Source organism: Gossypium hirsutum, chromosome D12 (genome assembly GCF_007990345.1).
Source record: "Gossypium hirsutum isolate 1008001.06 chromosome D12, Gossypium_hirsutum_v2.1, whole genome shotgun sequence".
Classification (NCBI taxonomy): Eukaryota; Viridiplantae; Streptophyta; class Magnoliopsida; order Malvales; family Malvaceae; genus Gossypium; species Gossypium hirsutum.
Window position 1 is genome coordinate 47,340,617 of NC_053448.1, and position 21,169 is coordinate 47,361,785.

Below are 21,169 nucleotides of genomic sequence, written 5' to 3' on the forward strand. Positions count from 1 at the left end.
TGTTTCCATTCGTTTTCTCAAAGATATAAGTATTTTTCTAACTGATTTTCTGGGCTGAGTTTTCCTTTCCTTTTCTTTTCTTTTCTATTTCATTCTATGGATATTATAAAATATTGCTTGATGTTGTAATTAATGGCAATCAACATCAACATCCTTCTTTTCTTTTCCCTTAATCCATTAAACAAATCTTTGAGTTTGATGTTTACTTTTACCTGATAAACTCCGGTTAATGATACTAATACTAATAATACTACTAATAATAATAAAGCCAACTCGGATTTAGATTTCTTGGCCTCCAAGACTGGTTTGTCCAGAACCAGTCGTGAGTGCATATAAACACAAACGAGTGAGTCAGGGTTTTTGCTTTGTTTGAATTTAGAATTTGCAGGTTTTCAGTTTTGAAACAATCAAGGCTTCAATGGGTTATCATCAAATAGTTCAGTCCCTGTTGGTATTGCTATCAGTTTCAACAAGTTGCCAAGCATGGGGTTTTTTCTCGTCTTCTTCCAAAGCAGTTCAGAGTCCCAACGCAAGCCCCCATGGTGCCTCACTGGCTGAGTTCTCGGTGGATGGCTTAAACGACGAGAAGGGAATGAGGCTGCTCCAAATTGCTAAAACCAGGCTGGTTGGGTCAAATTCTTGCTGGAGAAATGCCTACGGACATCTCCTTTCAGGGTGCAAAGACATCATTGCTACAGATGAGAAACGTTCAAGGTTTGCCTGGCATTTAAGTGATTGCTTTCAAAAGGATTCTGGAAGGTCCCCTTTCCCTTTTTGCGACACCAAATCCGCCATGCTTCATTGTCTCAAACAGTTGAACGACTTGGAACACAAGGTTTATCTTGAATTCTTGCTTGAGACCAATTCCATCTGCTATCAGTTACAGTTAAGTAATTAATTCTCCTCATTGACCCCCCCCCAAAAAAAAACCCAATTTGTTGTTTTGATGTTTTTAAATGCTGACTTTATGTTCAGGAACCAGGCATTCAAGCATGAAACAGAGAGACTAGTGAATGAACTCAGAAATTCAGCCCAATATGCACAAGACAAACTAGATTGTATAGAAGAAAGAACAAATGTTGTGTTGCAGAATTCAAATCAGATCAGTGATTCCTTGAATGCAATCGATATCCGAATTCATAATGTGGATCAAACAACTCACAGTTTAGAAGGTTATATGGAGAGTTTAATTCAGCATTCGCAGACGGTTTACAAGCAAGCTTCGGATATTGCGGATTCACAAAGAGAGCTGCGGAATGGCCAGGCAATGATGAATGATCAACTCAAAGAAGGGATAACGATGCTTGATGGTGCTTATAAGAATTTGGGACATCAAGTGGATAACCTGAGAAACGAAGCCATTGAAATAGAGAATGAGATTACCAAAGTTGGGAATACAATGTCTTCAAGCATGAACAGTCTGAAAATAACAGCAGATGACATTAGCAATAAGGTAGGGGCCTCTCTAGATAAGCAGCACCAACTTCTAGAGGGACAGTCGACCGCGCTCGAGGGTCTTCGGTTTCTTACTAGATTTCAATCCGAAGCACTGGAAGAGAGCAGGTAAAATTAAAACCAACACAATTATCAAAACATTATATCAAAGTCAATAAATTTTCTTTTTCTTTTCTGAGCCATAGGAATACCCTGCAGCAGTTAGCGGAATATGGCCGAAAACAACAAGAAGAGCTTCTCAAAAGACAAGAACAACTTCAACAAGTCCATAATCATTTGGTCGAAAATTCCAAGTCAATATTGGCAGCTCAGGTTTAGGCATTGTTATTGATATCCTTAACCTTAACTAAGCATTGGTCTTGCATGGACTTACAATATTCTGTTCGGTTTTTTTTTTCCATAGGAGGCTTTTGAATAAAAGCAAGCTAGGATGTTCATTGCAGTAGACAAGCTATTCGCATTGCACAATGCCATGCTGCTTGAATCAAGACTAATTAAAGCTTTCATTGTCTACTCTATGTCAACCTTTGTCATCTACATGTTCACTAGCACAAAGCAAACATATCCTGTAAGAATAAGGTTATATATCGGTATGTCTAGGGACTTTGCCTTGCTTACTTAACTATGAAAAGGCTTAAATATGTCAAGTATTTTGTTGTAACACTCACTCCCTTTTGGTTGCAGGACTGTGTGCTACATTCTCAATAGAAGTCGCCGTTCTTCGCTTCACGGCAAACGATATTGAACAGAAAACATGGATGGTAAATCTGGTCAGGTCACTCTATGTGCTTATTGCTTGCATTCAGCTTCTATATGCCGTATGCACATACAGGTATATGCCTAATAACACTGAAATTTGAGGAAAGCTTGCTTGCAGGACTGAGTTAAACTAAAAACATAATAACATGCAGGGATTATGAATATTTGAACCATCAGATGTTATTAACACTGATCGATAAAGTTGATACGATGCAAAGGAAGGAAGCATTGTCATGGGAAATGGAGGATAGTGATGTGGATTGGCGTTCATGGGTTGATGTAGAGTTACCAGAAGATGTAGGGCAACTAGAAGACCCTGACTTTGTAATTGAAGAAGGAATAGGAGAGAGTGGCGACCCAAGAACATATAATCTCCGCCAGCGCAGATGCTTAAACCTTACTTGAATCCATGTGTATTCAATATTAGCAAAAAGGATGATTCAGTCCTCCTTAACATTGGGTAGATTTATTTATTCGCTTTCTTGATTATATTTTATATATAATACTATCATACAATATAGCAAACATAATGTCTACAAAGATCTCTATGTATATTTACATATATATTTGAAACAAAACGATTTTTTTGTAAGAGTACAAACCTTAATAAACTTAGTATTTTTATTTTCATCCTCAATGCTATGATTGAACCGATATAATATGTAAAAAAAACACCAAAAATAAAAAGTTACACAACTGGTAAAAAAAACACCCAAAATAAAAAGTTAGCCATTGAAGCACCCACGTTATATAGTTCAGTAATTTTGGTTACTCTTGTTAAAAACACAACTGGTAAGCCCTCAACTTTTACCTATTATATCGGTTTAGTCATAATTTTAAAAAATTAACTCTCAATTTATAAATATTCTCAATTTGAACCTAATTCTAAATTATTCAAGGAAACATATAATAAATAAATCAATAATTTCAAAAATACATAATAATTAATTTAAAATTTATATTAATATTAATATTAAATAAAATAAAATAAAAAAACCCCATTCAGCCCATCTTTCACCCCCGTCCCCAGCTCTATCCTTTAACAACTCAACTCTTTATCCACCTCGTCCCTCTCCCTCTAAGTCAACTTTTTTATTAATTCTACTTTTTAATAGTCTAATGACTTTCAAATAGTTTAGTGAACATTTTGTAACTTTTTGAAGTTGAGTGACCAAAATGTAAACTTACAAATAGTTTAGTGACATTAGGTGTAGTTTACCTTTTTAGTTAAGTTAAAACATGTTCTAAGTCCCTACATCTTCCGCACATTTAGAATTTAGTTCTTTTACTTTTATTTTAAGGAATTTAGTCTCTTTACTTTTTGAATTTAATAAAACAAGTCCAATTGTTAACGCCATTTAAATTCTTCTATTAAATTAAACTTCATTATAATGTCATTTTTTGGTTACATGACTATTAAATGAGTATTTTTTTAAATTTCAAAATTTCAAAAATTTAAATTCACAGACTAAATTCCTATAAATAAAAGTAGAGAAATTAAATTTCAAATGTACGAAAAGTGAAAGGGTTAAAAGAATATTTTAACCCCTTAGTTGACTATAATTAACTTGACGCCATATAAATTTTAAATGAAATTAAATAAACAAAATTTTATTTCTTCAAAAAAACAAAATAAAATTTATGCCTAGAGGTTTTTTTGGATAACACAAAGTAATTAAATAAAAATGTAATTATTAGGGTAGTATTACACTCTCTTGCGATTACAAAGTATTGTAATTCCTAAATGTATTTGGCTAACAAAGTGTAACTACATTGTAATTCCCTATATCATGTTTGGTAGTATAATTTGTTATTACACAGTTATATAATTTATATTTTAAAAATATTAGTTACTATAAAAAAATATTAGTATGATAAAAATAATTTCTAAGCAAGTAAGAAAAATTAAAATCAAATAATCATATGTATTATGTTTGTCGAAACCATTTTTTTGAAAAATAAAAGTTTTAGGTTGTCGACTTAAAAAAAATGAAAATTGGGAGTCGCCACCAATCTTTTATTAGGGTGTGATTGGATCACCTAAAAAACAGCTTTGGTCTATGAGTTTAGAAAACGGGTTCGGATACGTACGATGAATGATTAGCACCCTCGTAACGCCCAAAAATTGGTACCTTAATTAATTAATGTCTTAATGTCGAAAATTTGAAAAATATAATCCTTAAAAACTTAAAACTTTACGTATTAAGACACTTCTCATTTCAGAGAAGAAAAATGCCCCACCCAATGCGTTAGGGCACAACATTTTAATTTCCTCCAAAATGAATTAGGTCAGAATACTCGTATAATGAAAAAAATTAAAAGAATATCCATTTATCCAAGATTTAAGGAATCGTGGCCCAATACGTTAGGGCACAATTCCTTTAAAATCCCAAACTCGGAATATTCCCTTTATTATTTTTTAGAAAAAAATTTATTTCGAGAAATCAATGCGTCACATCCAATACGTTAGGACACAACGTGTTGAATTCCCAATAATGAATTCTTATTTTTTTGATTAAAGAGAAATTGCTCGATTGTTAGATTTAACGAAGAAAATCGGAACCCAATACGTTAGGGCTCAATTTCCTTGAAAATCCTAAATACAAGCATTTATCTTAATTTTGGAAAGTTTGAAATCAAGTAAAAAAGTGATGTGATGTTACATTAAATATACAAGGTAATAATAAATATTACAATAGCATAGAAATAATATGAATAAATGAATAAATGAATAAATAAATAATTATGACATACAAAATATCAAATAAATGGGCAAGATAATAATAAACAATATGCAAACATAAATTGATAAGCAAATAATTAAAATAAATAACAAAAAGTGCATACAAGTATACATAAAAGTATATATAGGTTTGAAATAAATAATACCAAAAATAATTAAATAAATAAAACAAGTATATATATTTATTTATACAAGTATGCGAAAAATAATAATTTCAAAATAAAACATAATACATGCTCTTTTTTTAAAAACATATATATACAAAATAATAATAATTACATATGAAAATTATAAGATAAGATAAAAACAATTGCATTATCCAAAAAAATATTGATTTTTAAAGAAAATATGAAAAAGGGACTAAATTGAATTGCAAGTAAAAATATAGGGTAAATTTGCAAATAAATAAAATCTGGAGGATTAAATTGAACGCGAGAATTACATAGAGGGGCTGGAAGGACAATTTTCCCTTCTCCTCTAAAATGGCGCCGTTCAAAAGGATTAAATTGGAATTTAAAATAAATAAAAGGGTAAATTAAAATAATAATAAAAACTTAATTACAAAAACATTAAAAGGTGGAGGGGCTAAATAAAATTCGCAGTGGTATCACCTTCTCCCCTTTTTTAAAATCGTAAATAAGTAAAAAAATAATCGAAAGAAAAAAATAGTAAGCCACTTTTAAAAAAATGCCAATCGTTCTCTTTTTTATTCCTCCCCCCTCTTTTTCCTCTCCCTTTACAATGAAGGGAGAGGCCTCTATTTATAGTAGAGCCTCCCCAAATCCAACGGTACAAATCAATTACATCAACGGCTGAGATTAAAGAGTATCTACAAATTAAATCTCTAAGATTACAAAATCATATCTTCTAAGATTACATATCATATCTAAGATTGCATATATCATATCTAAGATTACAGATCCTCGAAGATTATGTTTCCATATGTGAGCCCGGGCTAAAATTGGGTATTACAATGTTAGTCAAAAAAAGTAGTTGATATACAATTACAAATAAAAAGAGCAAGAAAAATAAACATCATGTACAATTTTATCTAGTTATTCTAGTGCATATTTATTGGATTATTCTCTCTTTAATATTTCAACATATGCTTCTTATCATCATCTGTTGGTCCTTTATAGAGTTTATCATCATTTGAATTTGAATATGCATAATTAAGATTATCAATATTTCCTTCTTCCATGTGCTCTACGAAGTATGAATGATCTCAATTACACTTATGATTGATGTTATGAAAATGCAACATGCTAGTACAATAAAACCTTTGCTTTTTATGCTATATTAAGATGATGTTGTTAATATGGAAAATATTTTTTAGAACAGTAAATGCCTTCTCAATCATATTTAGAAGCCTTAAATATCTCAAATTAAAGAGTTCATGAGCTGCATATGGTGCATGTGCTTGACACCATTCTCTCAAATGGTATCATACCCCACAATATGGTACAAGAATATATTTTTCTATTTGCATAATTAGCATCGACCTTATAATATTTGAATTCCCAGTCCAAATAGTCTATAACTTTAATTATAAAAACCTAGATAAACTTAAGGGTGAGTAAAACTCAATTCAATTCGAAAAAATCGAATTTTTTTTCAAATTTTGAGTTAATTGAATCGATTTATTCGAGTCAACTCGAATAAGTAATTTGAGTTTCAAGTTTGAGTCGAGTTGAAGTTTCCAATTCGAATAATAGATTGGTGTAAATACCCTTTGGTCCCTATTAGTTTTAAAAATGAGCAAATTTGTCTCTCTCTCAACAAAAATTACAAAAAGAAATTCAAAAAAATTATTAAAATTCAAAATATTTACAAAAATTCCAAAATTTATATTGTTATAAAATATATAAAAATTTTAAAAAAATTCTAAAGAATATATAAAAGAAAGTTAAAATTGTAAAAATATTCTAAAATAATAATTTTGGAACCTAAATAAGTTAATTAATGATTCAAGTTTATCATACTGAAGTATCTTATTTTATTATTATTCTACTTTGAATTTTTTTTTAAATATATAAGCTTTCAAATTTATGTGCTCTAACATAGAAATAGTTATATTGTAACAAAATTTTAATTTGACATGTTTAATTTTTTAATTTAACTCAAACAATTTCACTCGTTCGACTTGACTCGAATTTCATTTCACTCTATATTTGAAAAAATTTTAAATTGAGTTAGGATAATAAAATAAGATTCTTCAACTCGACTAACTTAAAATTTTTTTCACTCCATTTGATCAAAAGCTCACCCCTCAATAAACCTAATTTCAAAAAAGGCTTATATTAAGTTATATCCCTTTTATAATACGTAAAATAAGTAAAAAATAATATAAAATTTATAATATATAACCTTTGTAAAAATGTTTTATAAATTGTCTAAAATTTTCGTAACACTTCTTATAAATAATATAATTTTTTTTCATAATTTTAGAAAGTTATTTTTTATAAATAAATTATGATAAAAAAGACTATGGCATTATTTTATGAATAAATATATTATTTTTAGAATATATATTATGACATATTAATAAGTTATCTCCATACTTGGCCATAACTTTTTTTTATAAATAAATATATTATTAAACTTTTATAACATGTAAATTAATTTTTATAATAAACTTTTTGACCATAACTTTAGAATTATTTTATGATTTAAATAATATATATTTTCATAATTTTTTAAAATACATAAATTATTTTTGTAATATAGTTTTTTAGACTTTATAATATAAGAAAATTTTAACTATAATCTTCCCAAATATTCATACCTAATCATGCTTAGAATATAATTTTTATAATTTATACATAAATAATATTAAATTAAATTACAAACAATCATATTTAAATTAAATTATTAATAGGATTTCCAATCACTCATAAAACCCAAGCCATGCAAATAGGGCTCACCAGACCAAATCGATAGCGTAGTCCAGGAAACTGGTCTAGTTTCAGGACAAAACGACGGCGGCTCGAGGCAGGGATATTTGGTGAAACGGCACCACCTTAAAGGCAAAGTTAAAATCCCCGTTAGAAGTTTCTAGGGCGCGAGAATAAGAAGGAAGGTTGGTGAGAGAGAAAAAGAGGTAAGGCAAAATTCGAAGTCGAGGCGAGACCAAGAAGTAGCATGATAATCCCAGTTCGCTGCTTCACCTGCGGAAAGGTAATTTTCTTTGTTATTATGGTTTTCTCCCTTTCAATTGAAATTTAGGCCTTCTTCTTAACTTCCGATTTTGGTTTGGGTATTTTATAGGTCATTGGTAACAAATGGGACACTTATCTTGATCTTCTCCAGGCCGATTATACCGAAGGGTTTCTCACTACCTCACCGCCTTTATCTTAATAGTTTTTTAAGCGACTTATTTGATGAATAATCTCTTGTGCAAATAGCACGAAACTTGGTTTCTAGTGATTTTCTTTGGGGAGAGGGGCGACCTGATTAGTTCTTGGCATGATCTCTTTGGCTTTTGTATGTTGTTGTTACGTGGGTCTAAATTTGTTATTATGCTCGCTTGATCGATATCTTTAGGAAGCTTAATTCGGGTGCTTGAAGTGTTTAAGATTACTATGCATCTGCTTAAGCCTAAACAAATAGTCAAACATCTCTTCTTTTTCTCTCCAACATTCAGCATTGTACAATTTGATGCATGTTGTCAATTAATATGTTTATTCTGTTGAATGGAAACCAGCCATATGTCCATTGCGTTATAACCTTTTTGGTGAGGTAGTCCAAAAATCTCTTGCTTGTTTGTCTTTTCAAATTAGTCTATAAAAAATAGCAAACCAATAGTAACCCTCATCACATATTCGCAAGTTCAATGCTACTTATCTTACCCACATGATTCATACACTGGGAGTTTTCTTTGAGCTAAACCGAGAGCCTCTCTCTAGGTTTTCTTTTCTCTCTTTGGCTGATTTGGATGTCCTAGTGACCTGTGTGATCCCTAAATACCCAAATCAGGAACTTTGTGGAGCAAGAGTTTGGTTTAAAAAAGCGGTGCTAATAATCTTGGAAAATCAACTCTGAGGGAAAACCCTAACAAGGATATGATAGGGAAATGGAGAACCAGATGAATTAAGCAGGAAATACTCGGGAAATGAGATTACTTGATCATTAAGAGAAGCTGAAAGTTCTGGAACTGGAGAGATATGTTGGTCAAGAAAGAGATAGTTTAGCTAAATGAAAAATTGATCCTAATTGCTTTTAACAATTTGAAATCTGACGTCATTTATTCTGCAATCATATGGTGAACTTATCATGCCCATAAACTTTTTTTGTACAAGTACCATTTGCTGAATTGAACATCAGTAAAAGGTATGCTCGCATGAAAATTTGAGGTATAGAGGTAAACATTGAAACATCAAGAGTTAGTGTAAGTTTTATCCTCCCAAAGTTAAGAGAGGGGACTGCTGATGGAGTTTCCTGCTTTAAAAACATGTTTTGCATGCTTTAACTGGCCCCTCCAAATGCAAAATTATCAATTTTTGTTAGTGTTATAGGCTGAAGGAAATGTATCTAAGAGACCAAGAACGTATTTGATAATATTGAATTGCAAGTTGATGCGAATCATAATTAAATTTATGTATCATTGCTATAAATGTAAATTGTTTGACATGCAGAGATGCTCTTGATGCTTTGGGATTGGTTCGGTACTGCTGTAGGAGAATGCTTATGACTCATGTTGACCTCATTGAGAAGCTTCTGAACTACAACAGTAAGCTGTCTTTCTTTCTTGCCTTCATTCTGTTTGGACTTCCTCTGTATCTCATGATTCTGTTCATCTTAGTGCTGGCTTTGTTTAGAATTGCCTTCTCTACTTACTGCCTTTGTTTTTTTTTTTTTGGTGGTAGCATTGGAGAAGTCGGAGACCAGTTGAGGAAACATGTAGAATCTAAGGGTTTGTTGCAGTTTGTGTGAGTGCCTGTCAATAATTCTCAGTTTTGTTTAAGTGGGGCCGTGGTTTGAATCCAGAAAAAGGGAAGGAAAGGACTTAAATAGTACTAGTCTAGTTTGTTTTCTTTAGCTCTATGATGGATCCCTGTATGTACGAAAATAGTGGGATTTGAAATGCTGAAAGTGATTGGAATGCTTTGCTGTTTGCTGGGATAATTGTATGATCAAAGACTAACTTTTGTTAGTTGCATTGCTACAGATGTGTTAGTAAGTGTAGGATGAATGGAAACCTTAATCGAGCATTTTAAAATCAATAATAATGACATGACCTTCTGGTAGCTTACAAGCTAAGTGAGGGAAGTGGGAATGAAGAAAAAGACACCATTTAATTATATCCTTTCCTTCTGCTTGTGTCGGCTGGTTACCAGCTAAGCCTTTGAAAAATAATGTGGAATTTTATTCGCAAGCTTTAAAAAGAAAATTTCAAATTTGATTACTTTAGTACCGCATTTGAGCATTTTAGTACCTGATTTGAGTGGCTTGTGAGCTTAATTGGGATTATTTATTTATAATATGTATTTTAATATTAAATAACAATTTTACCCTGTGCTTAAAAAAACAAACCTTAGAACTTGGTCACTTTTTTTTCCCTATTTCTTTCTCATCTGCTAATTTAAACCAATTTCTATCTTTCCCTGTTCATTGTCTTTTCGGATTTTCTTTCCCGATTTTATATATCAACCAGGGTCCATCATGAGCTAGTTGACTATGTTAGTTCCCTCATGGGTTGTTCGTAGTATGTCTCATGCTTCCTTAGTAGTACATTTCAAGATTCTCCTAAAATCTTGCTAATCAACACTACAGAAAATAATATAAAATGCTTTAAAGTTGGAATTAGGAGAACATTTTTCATCACGGTACATTTCAACTTAGATTTGGAAGTTCTTCCAGCTTCAGTTTCAATCATAGGTGCTTTTCATCTAGTGAGAATAGAGCACCATGCCTTTTCGTTAGTAGCTTTGATGTAAAATTTCATCCTTGCCTTCCTATAAGCATAGTTGCCGCTCTCTGACACAGGGGGACGAGTAGTCGAATCTTTTCCCATATTTGGCAATTAACAACATTAGGGAACACCATTTGTTGTAAATACGATAATCAGATATGGAAAGTTTTGATACCATTTGTTGAAAGATATTTTGCTGATTATCATAAAAAAACATTAAAAAAAAACATGAAAAAAGAAAATATACTCATTAACGAGAATATGATTTTCAAATTTTTTAAAATTTTTATTAAAAGATTTCAAATAATCATCATTTTGAAGATCGGACTCTATTTTTCTTTTTCCATAAGGATCTGTTTGATCAGTATTCATAGGTTCTGGTATTTTTATATTTTCGTCTTCATCTGTTGAAGTATTTTCTTCATCAGATTTATAACTTGTAACCTTTAGGTCTTTTAGGTCTATAGAATTATCAGAATTACTAGAACTACTATTGCCTGTAGTGTCATAGTTTAACATATAATGATAGTTAAATAAAGTAAATAAATCTTTATGTTTTTCATAAAGTTGTTCTTAACTTTAAATATTAAACTCTTTCATTTTTATCAGAACTTTTAGTAAACTTATACTTCCACAATTCTGTAAGTTGTTTATAGGATTGGAAATCATATTCTTGTTGATGAGTATATTTTCCTTTTTCATGTTTTTTATATAAATATATATTGTGAAATATTGTACCATTGAGTGGGAAGTTTTGATACCATTTGTTGAATCAAACAACTGCTAATTGCTAAGAAAATAGTGTTGAATGAAAGTGGTTAGCTACATTGGCCACTTCAATTTCTATTGCGATGAACAAACCTAAATACAGGGTAAAGAAATCACACAAGATTATTTACGTAGTTTGATTTCCCTATATTTGGGAGTATAGCTTAGTGATTAAATTCACTATATGCAATCTCCATTACAACAAGTGATTTAAGTTTTATCACACTTTTAACATAGCAACCTCATTTTTGTATCTAAAGACCTAGATCACTTACCGACTAAGTTTTTCCCAAGAACTTAGGTTATAAACACAACTTGCTGACTCTCAAATGCACTCACAAAATATGTTCATTAATGAACAATTAAGTGCTCTTAATACTTAGCATATAAACCTACAAGTCTAATATATAAGAGTTTTTGAGACTTGCTAACATACTAAAATTTAATTACAATCCAATCCTTATTAAACAATTATAAAATAACAAAATACAATATGCTAATAAAGACAAATGTAAAGTTAATTATTGGAGATTTATTCTTCGATGGCATCTCGGTCCGTTCTTCACAATCCAAAGGATCTGATTACTTGATCTGATCTGATCCAATCCACAAGATAAGTTACTTTATAAGAATCGGCCTTTAAAGTCGGGCTTGCATACGTCCACAATATCAACACCATTCAAAGCCTAAAGATTTCGTTTCAATAAATATGGTGAAGAGGAGGTTTAATCTATTTCTTCCCTCCCAACTCTGTCGAATATTACTTAACAATTATTTACGACTAATTAATTACAAAAGATAAAACACATTATGCCAAACTTAGTCCTCAACGTTTACATTTTTTTTTATCAATTTAGCCTTGATTACTTTTTTTAGCTAAATTTGGTCATTATCCTTTCAAAAGAGTCCAATTGTTTTTTTAACAGAAATGTTGACTAAAACATTAATTTTTTAACGATGTGGCAGTGCATGTATACTTCATGCTGACATGACGCTATTTGTCTTATATGCTACATCAACAAATAATTTAAAGATTATAAAAAAATTCAAATTCAAAAGAAATTATAAGAAGTTCATAACTTTTTTTTTAAAAAAAAGCATGGAGTACATATGGATTGCCATGTGAGTTGCAATGTTTAAAAATTTAAGATTTTAGTTAGTATTTCTATTAAAAACAACTATTCGACTCAATTTGAAAGGTTGATGGCCAAATTTAACTTCTTTTAAAAGGTTGAGGATCAAACTTAGTTCAAAAAATGAATTAAGTGTCAAATTGACAAAATATATAAACATTGAGGGCTAAATTTGATATTATGCCAAGATAAAACTAGATGGTTTGTTCGGTTTAGACTTGTCCAAGGGTCGGCTAACCTGCCTATCCCGGTAGGCCTAACTCAACTAGGGCTAGGCTTGGATAAGAATTTTTGCACCTCAGATCGTCTTGGCTTGAATTCAATTTAAATAAAAAATATTTTTTAAATTAAAATTTAATTTTAAAAGACAAAATATTTTATTATTTTTTTAATAAGGAGTGGGCTTTTGGGCGAGTAAATCTGAAAACAGACTTGAACTTGAATTTTTTTTTTAAAAACAGGCCTCGACCTAACCCATAGACATCTTTAATTGAGTTAAATTAGAGGTTATATCTATTTTTTTACATACAAAGTAGGACTTCTTTTGAAAAAAAGAAAAGAAAATGTAGTTGATATGCAGTCAGTCAATTAAAAGTAGCTAACATCCTATTTCAATATATAATATATGATTAATTTTTGTAGTACAAATATGAATATGGTAGCACATTGACTCTGCCATTTAGAGGTTCATAATACCAACTAAGAAAATTGAAAACTACATACTCTTATGTAGAACAAGAAGAGAAAACGACTTGGGCATATATTTATATTATTTATATACTCCGTTGAATGGTACAAATAAAATGGGGCACCACTTTTGATGGTGAAAATATAATGGTCAATACTGTCTGCCCATGAACTCCCCCAAAATAAATAAATCACTACCAGCCTACCATATCCATTACATGACCCAAATTTGACTACATTTTCTCTAATAAATAATCCAATTTAGTATAAACCAACACTTTAAATTCATCAAAAAAAAAATTCTGTGTTTGAGGATTATACATTTACTTACTATTACTAATTCCTTTACCAAAAAAAAAAATGTTTTAGTAAATCAATTTCATACATAATTTTAATTAAAATTAAATTGTTTGGAATAAACACTTGTGTCAGAGATACACAAGCACTTGTACCTAACCACTGCAGTGTAGTGGTACCTAAGCTGAAAGCCTAAATTTCAGTTCTAAGTCATAATTATTATTAATATTGATTTTATGGCTGGCTCCGGTGAAGTCGGGGAATTTATTTTTTGTGCCGTCAGTGTTGACTTCTCTCACGGGTTTATTAATTTTAATTTTCCAAAACCCCTCTTAGTTGTCCTCTCAAATTCACCAAATTTAAATGGGCAATTGTCTACGTTAAAATGTTTAATTTTACTGTTATTACAATTTTTACACTACTCGTAAGTAAATGTACGCTTAATCTTAAAATTACAAATAAAAAGGTAGGGTTAAATCCTATAAAGCAATACATATCCAAAAATTAACTCTAAATTTAGTATGTTTGCAACGTATATGTCAAATATGCCCATTAATTTATTAATGATATATGTTTTTCACTTATAACATTAACCCTTTTATTTATACTATTTATAAATCTGTTAAAATTTAAAAAAAATAATATGAATGGATATATATTTTAAATAATGAAAGGTGTGTGTATATGCTACAAAAGGAATGCAATAAATGCAAAGGGTAAAGGAATAAAACATGATGTCTTTGTCAAAACAATTTCTTTCATATAAATTTATAAGATGACTAGTAAATTTTATGAATTTATTTAGTTGTATTTCTCTAATAAAAATATCATAATTCGGAGATAAAGAAAATATCAGAATTTTAAATTTATTTGACTGATTGAAGTAGTTTAACGTTACTTGTATTAATTAAATTGCCTGCTTTATTTTTGGTCACGTGTGTTTTGTCTCTACTGCATAATTTTTAAATTTATGACAATTTAGTTGAAGTATATGATGAATTTATTTCAGGTCGATAATGAATTTTAAGAAAGACAATAAAGAATAAGTTCCATTAACATGACAAAGATTTTAACCTCAATATCAATAAAAAAATCATGACACATTAGCACAATATATTTGGAATGATTGCAAACACTTAATACAATAAAGAAATTAATCTTAGATGGTCCAAAGTGGTAAAAACAAATAAAAAGAATCCCTTTCATATTAAAATATTTTCGAGATGATCCCACGTTACCTACAAGCAAATGTAGATTCACCAAAGCAATGGGGTGTCCAAATCATGACAACTGACCAACCATTCTAAGGTATCAAACTTCAATTGCATGATTCCCAAGTTACAACTAAACTAATTGTTTTTTATTTATTTTTGTACATGTGTTGGTGCTGCCAAAAGAAAAAATGTGGTGAAACAAAATGACAAGCAGTTGAGCATAGAAATTTTTTTAGAACAAATGTCAACAGCTATATGCGTACGTAGATAAGTATGTATAAGAAAACGTCAACACTTATATTCTTTTATTTGTTTGTTAAAAACAAAAGGTGAAAATCATTTTAATTTCTCTAAAACAAAACAATCCTTTCCTTATTTTATATATAAGGTATAATAATAAATTTAATTTTCAACTTTTACATTTTACTCAATTTCACATTTAGATACTTTGAAATAAATTGGACAATTACAATATTACTTTGTTTTTTATATATCATGTCAATAAATAATTTAACAAATATAAAAAAAATTCAAATATATATATATTAAGAAAAAACTCTTTAGTTTTTTTTATAAAAAATAAATAAAATTTAAAAAATTCTAATTTTTCCCGATTTTTAATAAAGATATTTTTAAAAATATAAAGAATACATGAAAGTTGTAATTTTATTTCAATTTTTCAATAAAAATTCTAAATTTTTTTAAAAAAGTTATAATAATTTAAAAAATGAAAAAGCATGTGAAATTTCCAAAAATTATGAAAAGCATTTGAAAGAGAAAGTAATTTTTGATATAACTTTTAATGTCTTTTTTTTTCTGGGTGAAAATATGAAAAAAGTTTAGTATTATTTTAAAATTTGAAGAGACTGTTTCCATTTTAAAAATATTTATTTAAAAAGAAATTCAAATTATTATATAAAAAATAATATCATATTAGTAATGAAAAATTGATAGTGAAATAAAAAGGCATTGCAGTATTGGAAACTGAATTTTCATCTTCAAAATTCCAAAACATGGACTGCAATAGGTAGCCTTTAGCCATCACCCTCAGAAAAGGCTGAAACTTAATTCTTATGGCTCCATCTTAAAGTTCCAACATTTGGACTGAAATGGAAAAGACTAGTTTTATGACTCACGCATTCAACCAAAAACCCTGTTTTTTAAATGAAGCAATTCCTTTATTATTAAATTCCAGGTTTTTTTCATTTCTCTTTTTCTTGTGGTTCATCCGCTAATTTTGACCCAAATTTTTATAATTTATATAAATATGAAAAACTAAAATTATATTATTTCCACTCTTATTGAAATCTTAAATTCAATTTATTATTTTATTATTTTACAACCAGGTGGAGCCGGGGTGTTGGCAAGGGCCCGACCCCTCCTAAAACGAAAAAATTTTCATTTAGATATTTTATAATTTATAAAATTTTAAATTAGTAATGATAAAATTATATTTTGGTCTCTAAAAATGATAAAAATTTGATTTAATTCTTTAAAAGTTATAAAGATATAGACTATTAAAATAGTGAAATTATATTTTTACTATGGTAAAAAATATATATACAATTTAATTTTGGCCTCCCAAAAATATTTTTCAACTCCGCCACTACCACGGTTTAAAAATTAATCACCTTAATATTCATAAAATGTGATTTAGAGTTATTGTTAAAAGAAAGTAATATTGCAAAAAAATAAAAATAAAAATGGTACAATGCGTTTGATGATGTTATAAGAAAAGAGATATAAAATGCAAGTATAAAGAAGGAAAAAAACACAAAGCATGTTCAAAATAGTTGAATAGTTAAAATATGAAAAGAGGAAAAAACACGTAATAAATTAATTTGTGATATAATCCTCTGAATTAATCTCATCAACCAAAAATAAAAAAACAACATTTGTTTTATGATGACAAAATTTGGTATTAATAATTAAGATTTGTCGAAATTTTGGTATGGAGCGGTTAGGTGCGGCATATGTTTGATTTCAGCAATTAACAGAAATAAATAACTACAAGGAAAAAAAAAAAATTATTCATCAGCTATAAATTCACCAAACGGAACTAAGGTGACACAACAGAGTTTCCAACGCAGTAGCTCTAACTACCTCCGCCTGTCTTTCAACGGTACTTCTTTCCTCTCATTTTCATTCCATATATTCTCTTTGTTTAGATCTGAGTTACAAAGGTTTCAGCTCTCAATTGGTTCCAGAGAAGAGAACAAGACAAGAAACTAAGAAATGGCACGCAAGAAGATCAGAGAGTACGATTCCAAGAGATTGTTGAAGCAGCACTTCAAAAGGTTTTCCGCCTATGATTTGCCCATCAAATCTGCACAAGTCAGTTCATTTTCTCCTTCTGCATCTCTTTTTCTCATTCAATATTTCCCATTTTCAGCTTTATTTTGCTACTATTTTGTTTGCTCAGCGAATTTCAACTGATTTCAAAACTAAAGTTAAAAATAAATGAACAAACTGTCTGCCTCTCTTTTGAGGGAAGAATAACAGTCTGTCTAGATCAGGAAGTTTTGAATATAACTTTCGGAGGATGTTTATCTTTCCTCGATCCATTAATTGATGATTACTGCGAGTGTTGAAATTCAAATTGTTTGTTTGGTTGTGCTGCTGAGTTTAGGTGACGGAGTCAACTGATTTCAATGAGCTAGTAGAGAAGGAGCCATGGCTTTTGTCGCAGAAACTGGTTGTCAAGCCTGATATGTTGTTTGGAAAGCGTGGGAAGAGTGGTTTGGTTGGCTTGAATCTTGATTTCGCTCAAGTTACTGCATTTGTTAAAGAGCGCCTCGGCAAAGAGGTTCACTAAATTTGTTTTCACCTACCCTTTCATTTGACATCGTAAGGTTTAAGGTTCGACTTTGTGTTCACCTCTCCATGACTTGCAGGTGGAAATGAGTGGATGTAGAGGACCTGTTACAACATTCATTGTTGAACCTTTCATCCCTCACAATGAAGAGTACTACCTTAACATCGTCTCCGAGCGTCTTGGTTGTAGCATTAGCTTTTCAGAGTGTGGAGGAATTGAAATTGAAGAGAACTGGGACAAGGTACTGTAACCTAAACTAGAATTCTTCATCACTTGATCTTTATTTCTTGTATTCTTACAGAGTTACCTTAATACAGGTAAAAACCATTTTTATCCCAACTGAATCATCTTTCACCTCAGAAACTATGGCTCCACTTGTTGCAACCCTTCCCTTGGAGGTAATTTTTCCTATTACTTAATTGCTTTTGTGTGCTCTTCCTGCATCTTGATCGTAGTTTCACAAGTATTTTAGGTCATTAATTTCCAGTGTAAGATTTTCCATTTCATAACTTGAGCACATTCCTTCCTTGTCCAACAGACAACTCTAGATGGATTTACCAAATACATCAGAAAATTTATATATATATATATATGCATGCTGTAAAATCCGCTCTGAATCTTTGAAAAATTGTATGTTCTTTAATTATAGGTAAAAGGGGAAATTGAGCAGTTCATCAAAGTGATCTTTACTCTATTTCAAGGTATGCCATATATCGGTTTTGAATCTAGTGGTATTCATATCAACATTTGGATCTTACCATTAACTCTTTCACGTTTCAAAATGCCAAAATGTTAGATCTTGACTTCACTTTCCTTGAGATGAACCCTTTCACATTGGTTAACGGAAAGCCTTATCCTTTGGATATGAGAGGCGAGCTTGATGACACTGCTTCTTTCAAGAACTTCAAGAAGTACATGTTCCCTTTTATCAATAATCTTCTTTTTTTCGATTCAATGTAACATGGATCAGAGAAAACATCCTACTAATGCAATTTCATTTCTCTGTAGGTGGGGTAATATTGAATTTCCAATGCCATTTGGAAGAGTAATGAGTGCAACTGAAAGCTATATTCATGGGCTAGATGAGAAGGTATACTAAATGCAATAGATGGCAAAATCTTTTACTTGCTAATAACCTAGCTGCAGAAGAAACTTGACCTGTATCTGATATGGCAGATACGACAACGTTTTTATAAGTCAGCTTGCCATATATGGAAGATATGACACCTATATCTGATTGTTTTACTATATACTATTTACAATCGAGGAATTCTTCTCTGATGAAGTAGTGAAATGTACATTGTTGTTCATTTATTAGCTTCATCCGCAAGTATGGTATTAACTTTTAAATTTAAATATTGCAGACAAGTGCATCTTTGAAATTTACAGTGTTGAACCCTAAGGGACGTATTTGGACAATGGTTGCTGGAGGAGGTGCAAGTGTCATCTATGCCGATACGGTTGGTTCTCTTCTTTCTGTATTCAGAGTTTTCAGGATAGGACTAAAGCCTGGTGATTTTGAATTACTGGCAATGCTTGTAATTTACTCATATAATTTATGCCTCATCAGGTTGGAGATCTCGGATTCGCTTCTGAGCTTGGAAACTACGCTGAATACAGTGGAGCACCCAACGAGGGGGAAGTGTTGCAGTATGCCAGAGTCGTAATTGATGTAAGTATCTTGGCACTTCATTCATATTTCTATTATTGTACTTTACTAGCTAATGCTGTCACTAACTTTTGTTGGAGATGCTATGAAACATTAATCGGTTCTATGATGCTTTTACTCTTTATTTTTTTGAAGTACTTGTGTCCAACACTTGAATATGAGATTATGATATGAACTCCAAAGGGTCTTTTGAATACATGAAAAAACTTTGAAAACAATTCTAATCACGCCCATGTAACACTCAAACCCGAGTCTGAATAATTTTGGATGCAAAAATTGCTGTAAACTAATCAGAATTATGAGCTGGTAGGTGTATCAGCTCGCTTATGGTTCATTTTCAGTGCTCAGTGAAAGTGTTATAAATGGTTCTGTAAATAATCTCAATGTTCCTCTACAGTGTGCCACTGCTGAACCTGATGGTCGTGAAAGAGCCCTTGTAATTGGTGGAGGAATAGCCAACTTTACTGATGTGGGTGCCACGTTTAATGGCATAATTCGAGCCTTGAAGGAGAAGGTAAGCTCAACTATCTTTGTGTTTGCTTTTACTCACCGTCCTCGATATATTTAAGAGTAACCGGATATGCTGTATAAATTATACAGGAATCAAAACTCAAAGCAGCCAACATGCACATATATGTGAGGAGAGGAGGTCCCAATTACCAGAAGGGGCTTGCAAAAATGCGGGCACTTGGAGAGGAAATTGGCATCCCAATTGAGGTATCCATACCGCATACAGCTACTTATAAACCTCGATATGTAAATGATAATTACTTTAAATCTTACTACTGTCAATAAAAGCAGGAAAAAGAAAAGGTAAAAACTATTCAGAATTTTAAAAAAAAAAATGCTGATATATATTTATTTTTGTTTGGATGCTTGTCTCACAGGTTTATGGTCCTGAAGCTACAATGACGGGTATATGCCAGGAGGCCATCCAGTACATCACTGCAGCTGCATAAGTTGTGGGTTCTTCAATACAATCTCTCAGTTTGTTTTACCTTTTTCTTTTTGTTCCCAGTGGGACATGTTCATTAGATTTCCATTGAAATTGTGCTTCAAACTCCATAAAGTAATGTTTAGTTCATAGTACGGAACCATCTGTAATTTGTTTGCTGAGAAATTAACATGAGACCTCAGGCAAACACAGATGGCATTTCTGAGCAATAAAAGGCTTATAAATGTGCTCTCTTTGTCATCCCCCTCATAATTTTCTTAATGCGATTAGTAACCTTCTTCATAGGCACTCCTACCAACTAAAAACGCGAGCAACATCACGAGAAGGAGAAATAAAAACGAGAGCCTCTTTTATTGTTGTTAGAGATTGACCCGATTAAGCAAGGAACAAGTAAATATAGCAGAAGAAATTGAGAAATTAAACACACAAATTTAACTTGGAAAAACTTCTCCAAAGAGGATAAAAAACCACGGGCAAAAATAATTTTATTATAATGGCGAAAAACGAAGAGTATAAAAGATGGAGATAAAAACTAAACCTTGAAAATCCGAAAACAAATAACCCTAAAAAACGTAAACACAAAATTCTCCAAATGTGTTATGAGTTCTAATCTCTAATGGATATATTTTCTAAGGTTGTAAAATAACCTATTTATAGGCTAAGTTCATATGTCAAATAATAATAAAATAATCTAAACTAATCAATATTTGATTGAAACAAATAAACGGAATTTAACTAGAAGATTATTTCTCAAATTTGACTG

At 30.8% G+C, this 21,169-nt stretch overlaps 2 protein-coding genes and 1 pseudogene across 3 annotated transcripts; all 3 read left to right on the forward strand.

Annotated features, from left to right (window-relative positions):
• Positions 1-204: 204 nt before the first annotated feature.
• LOC107943575 (protein GAMETE EXPRESSED 1-like) lies at positions 205-2,751 on the forward strand (annotated as a pseudogene).
• Positions 2,752-7,847: 5,096 nt separating this feature from the next.
• On the forward strand, positions 7,848-10,109 carry LOC107946230 (DNA-directed RNA polymerases I, II, and III subunit RPABC5). The gene is made up of 4 exons (XM_041106919.1): positions 7,848-8,134; positions 8,225-8,283; positions 9,592-9,686; positions 9,823-10,109. The coding sequence occupies exons 1-4, from the start codon at positions 8,099-8,101 to the stop codon at positions 9,846-9,848; spliced, it is 216 nt and encodes a 71-aa protein (XP_040962853.1). The 5' UTR covers positions 7,848-8,098; the 3' UTR covers positions 9,849-10,109.
• Positions 10,110-16,722: 6,613 nt separating this feature from the next.
• Positions 16,723-20,646, forward strand: LOC121224166 (ATP-citrate synthase alpha chain protein 1). Of its 2 annotated transcripts, none has more exons than XM_041106921.1 (13): positions 16,723-17,089; positions 17,175-17,301; positions 17,597-17,773; positions 17,862-18,023; positions 18,100-18,180; positions 18,432-18,483; positions 18,579-18,693; positions 18,791-18,872; positions 19,147-19,242; positions 19,353-19,454; positions 19,849-19,965; positions 20,052-20,168; positions 20,339-20,646. In XM_041106921.1, the coding sequence occupies exons 2-13, from the start codon at positions 17,203-17,205 to the stop codon at positions 20,408-20,410; spliced, it is 1,272 nt and encodes a 423-aa protein (XP_040962855.1). In that variant the 5' UTR covers positions 16,723-17,089; positions 17,175-17,202; the 3' UTR covers positions 20,411-20,646. The 2 variants fall into 2 exon arrangements, with proteins under 2 accessions (XP_040962855.1, XP_040962854.1); XM_041106920.1 differs by having other exon boundaries at positions 16,979-17,089; positions 17,158-17,301.
• Positions 20,647-21,169: the final 523 nt, after the last annotated feature.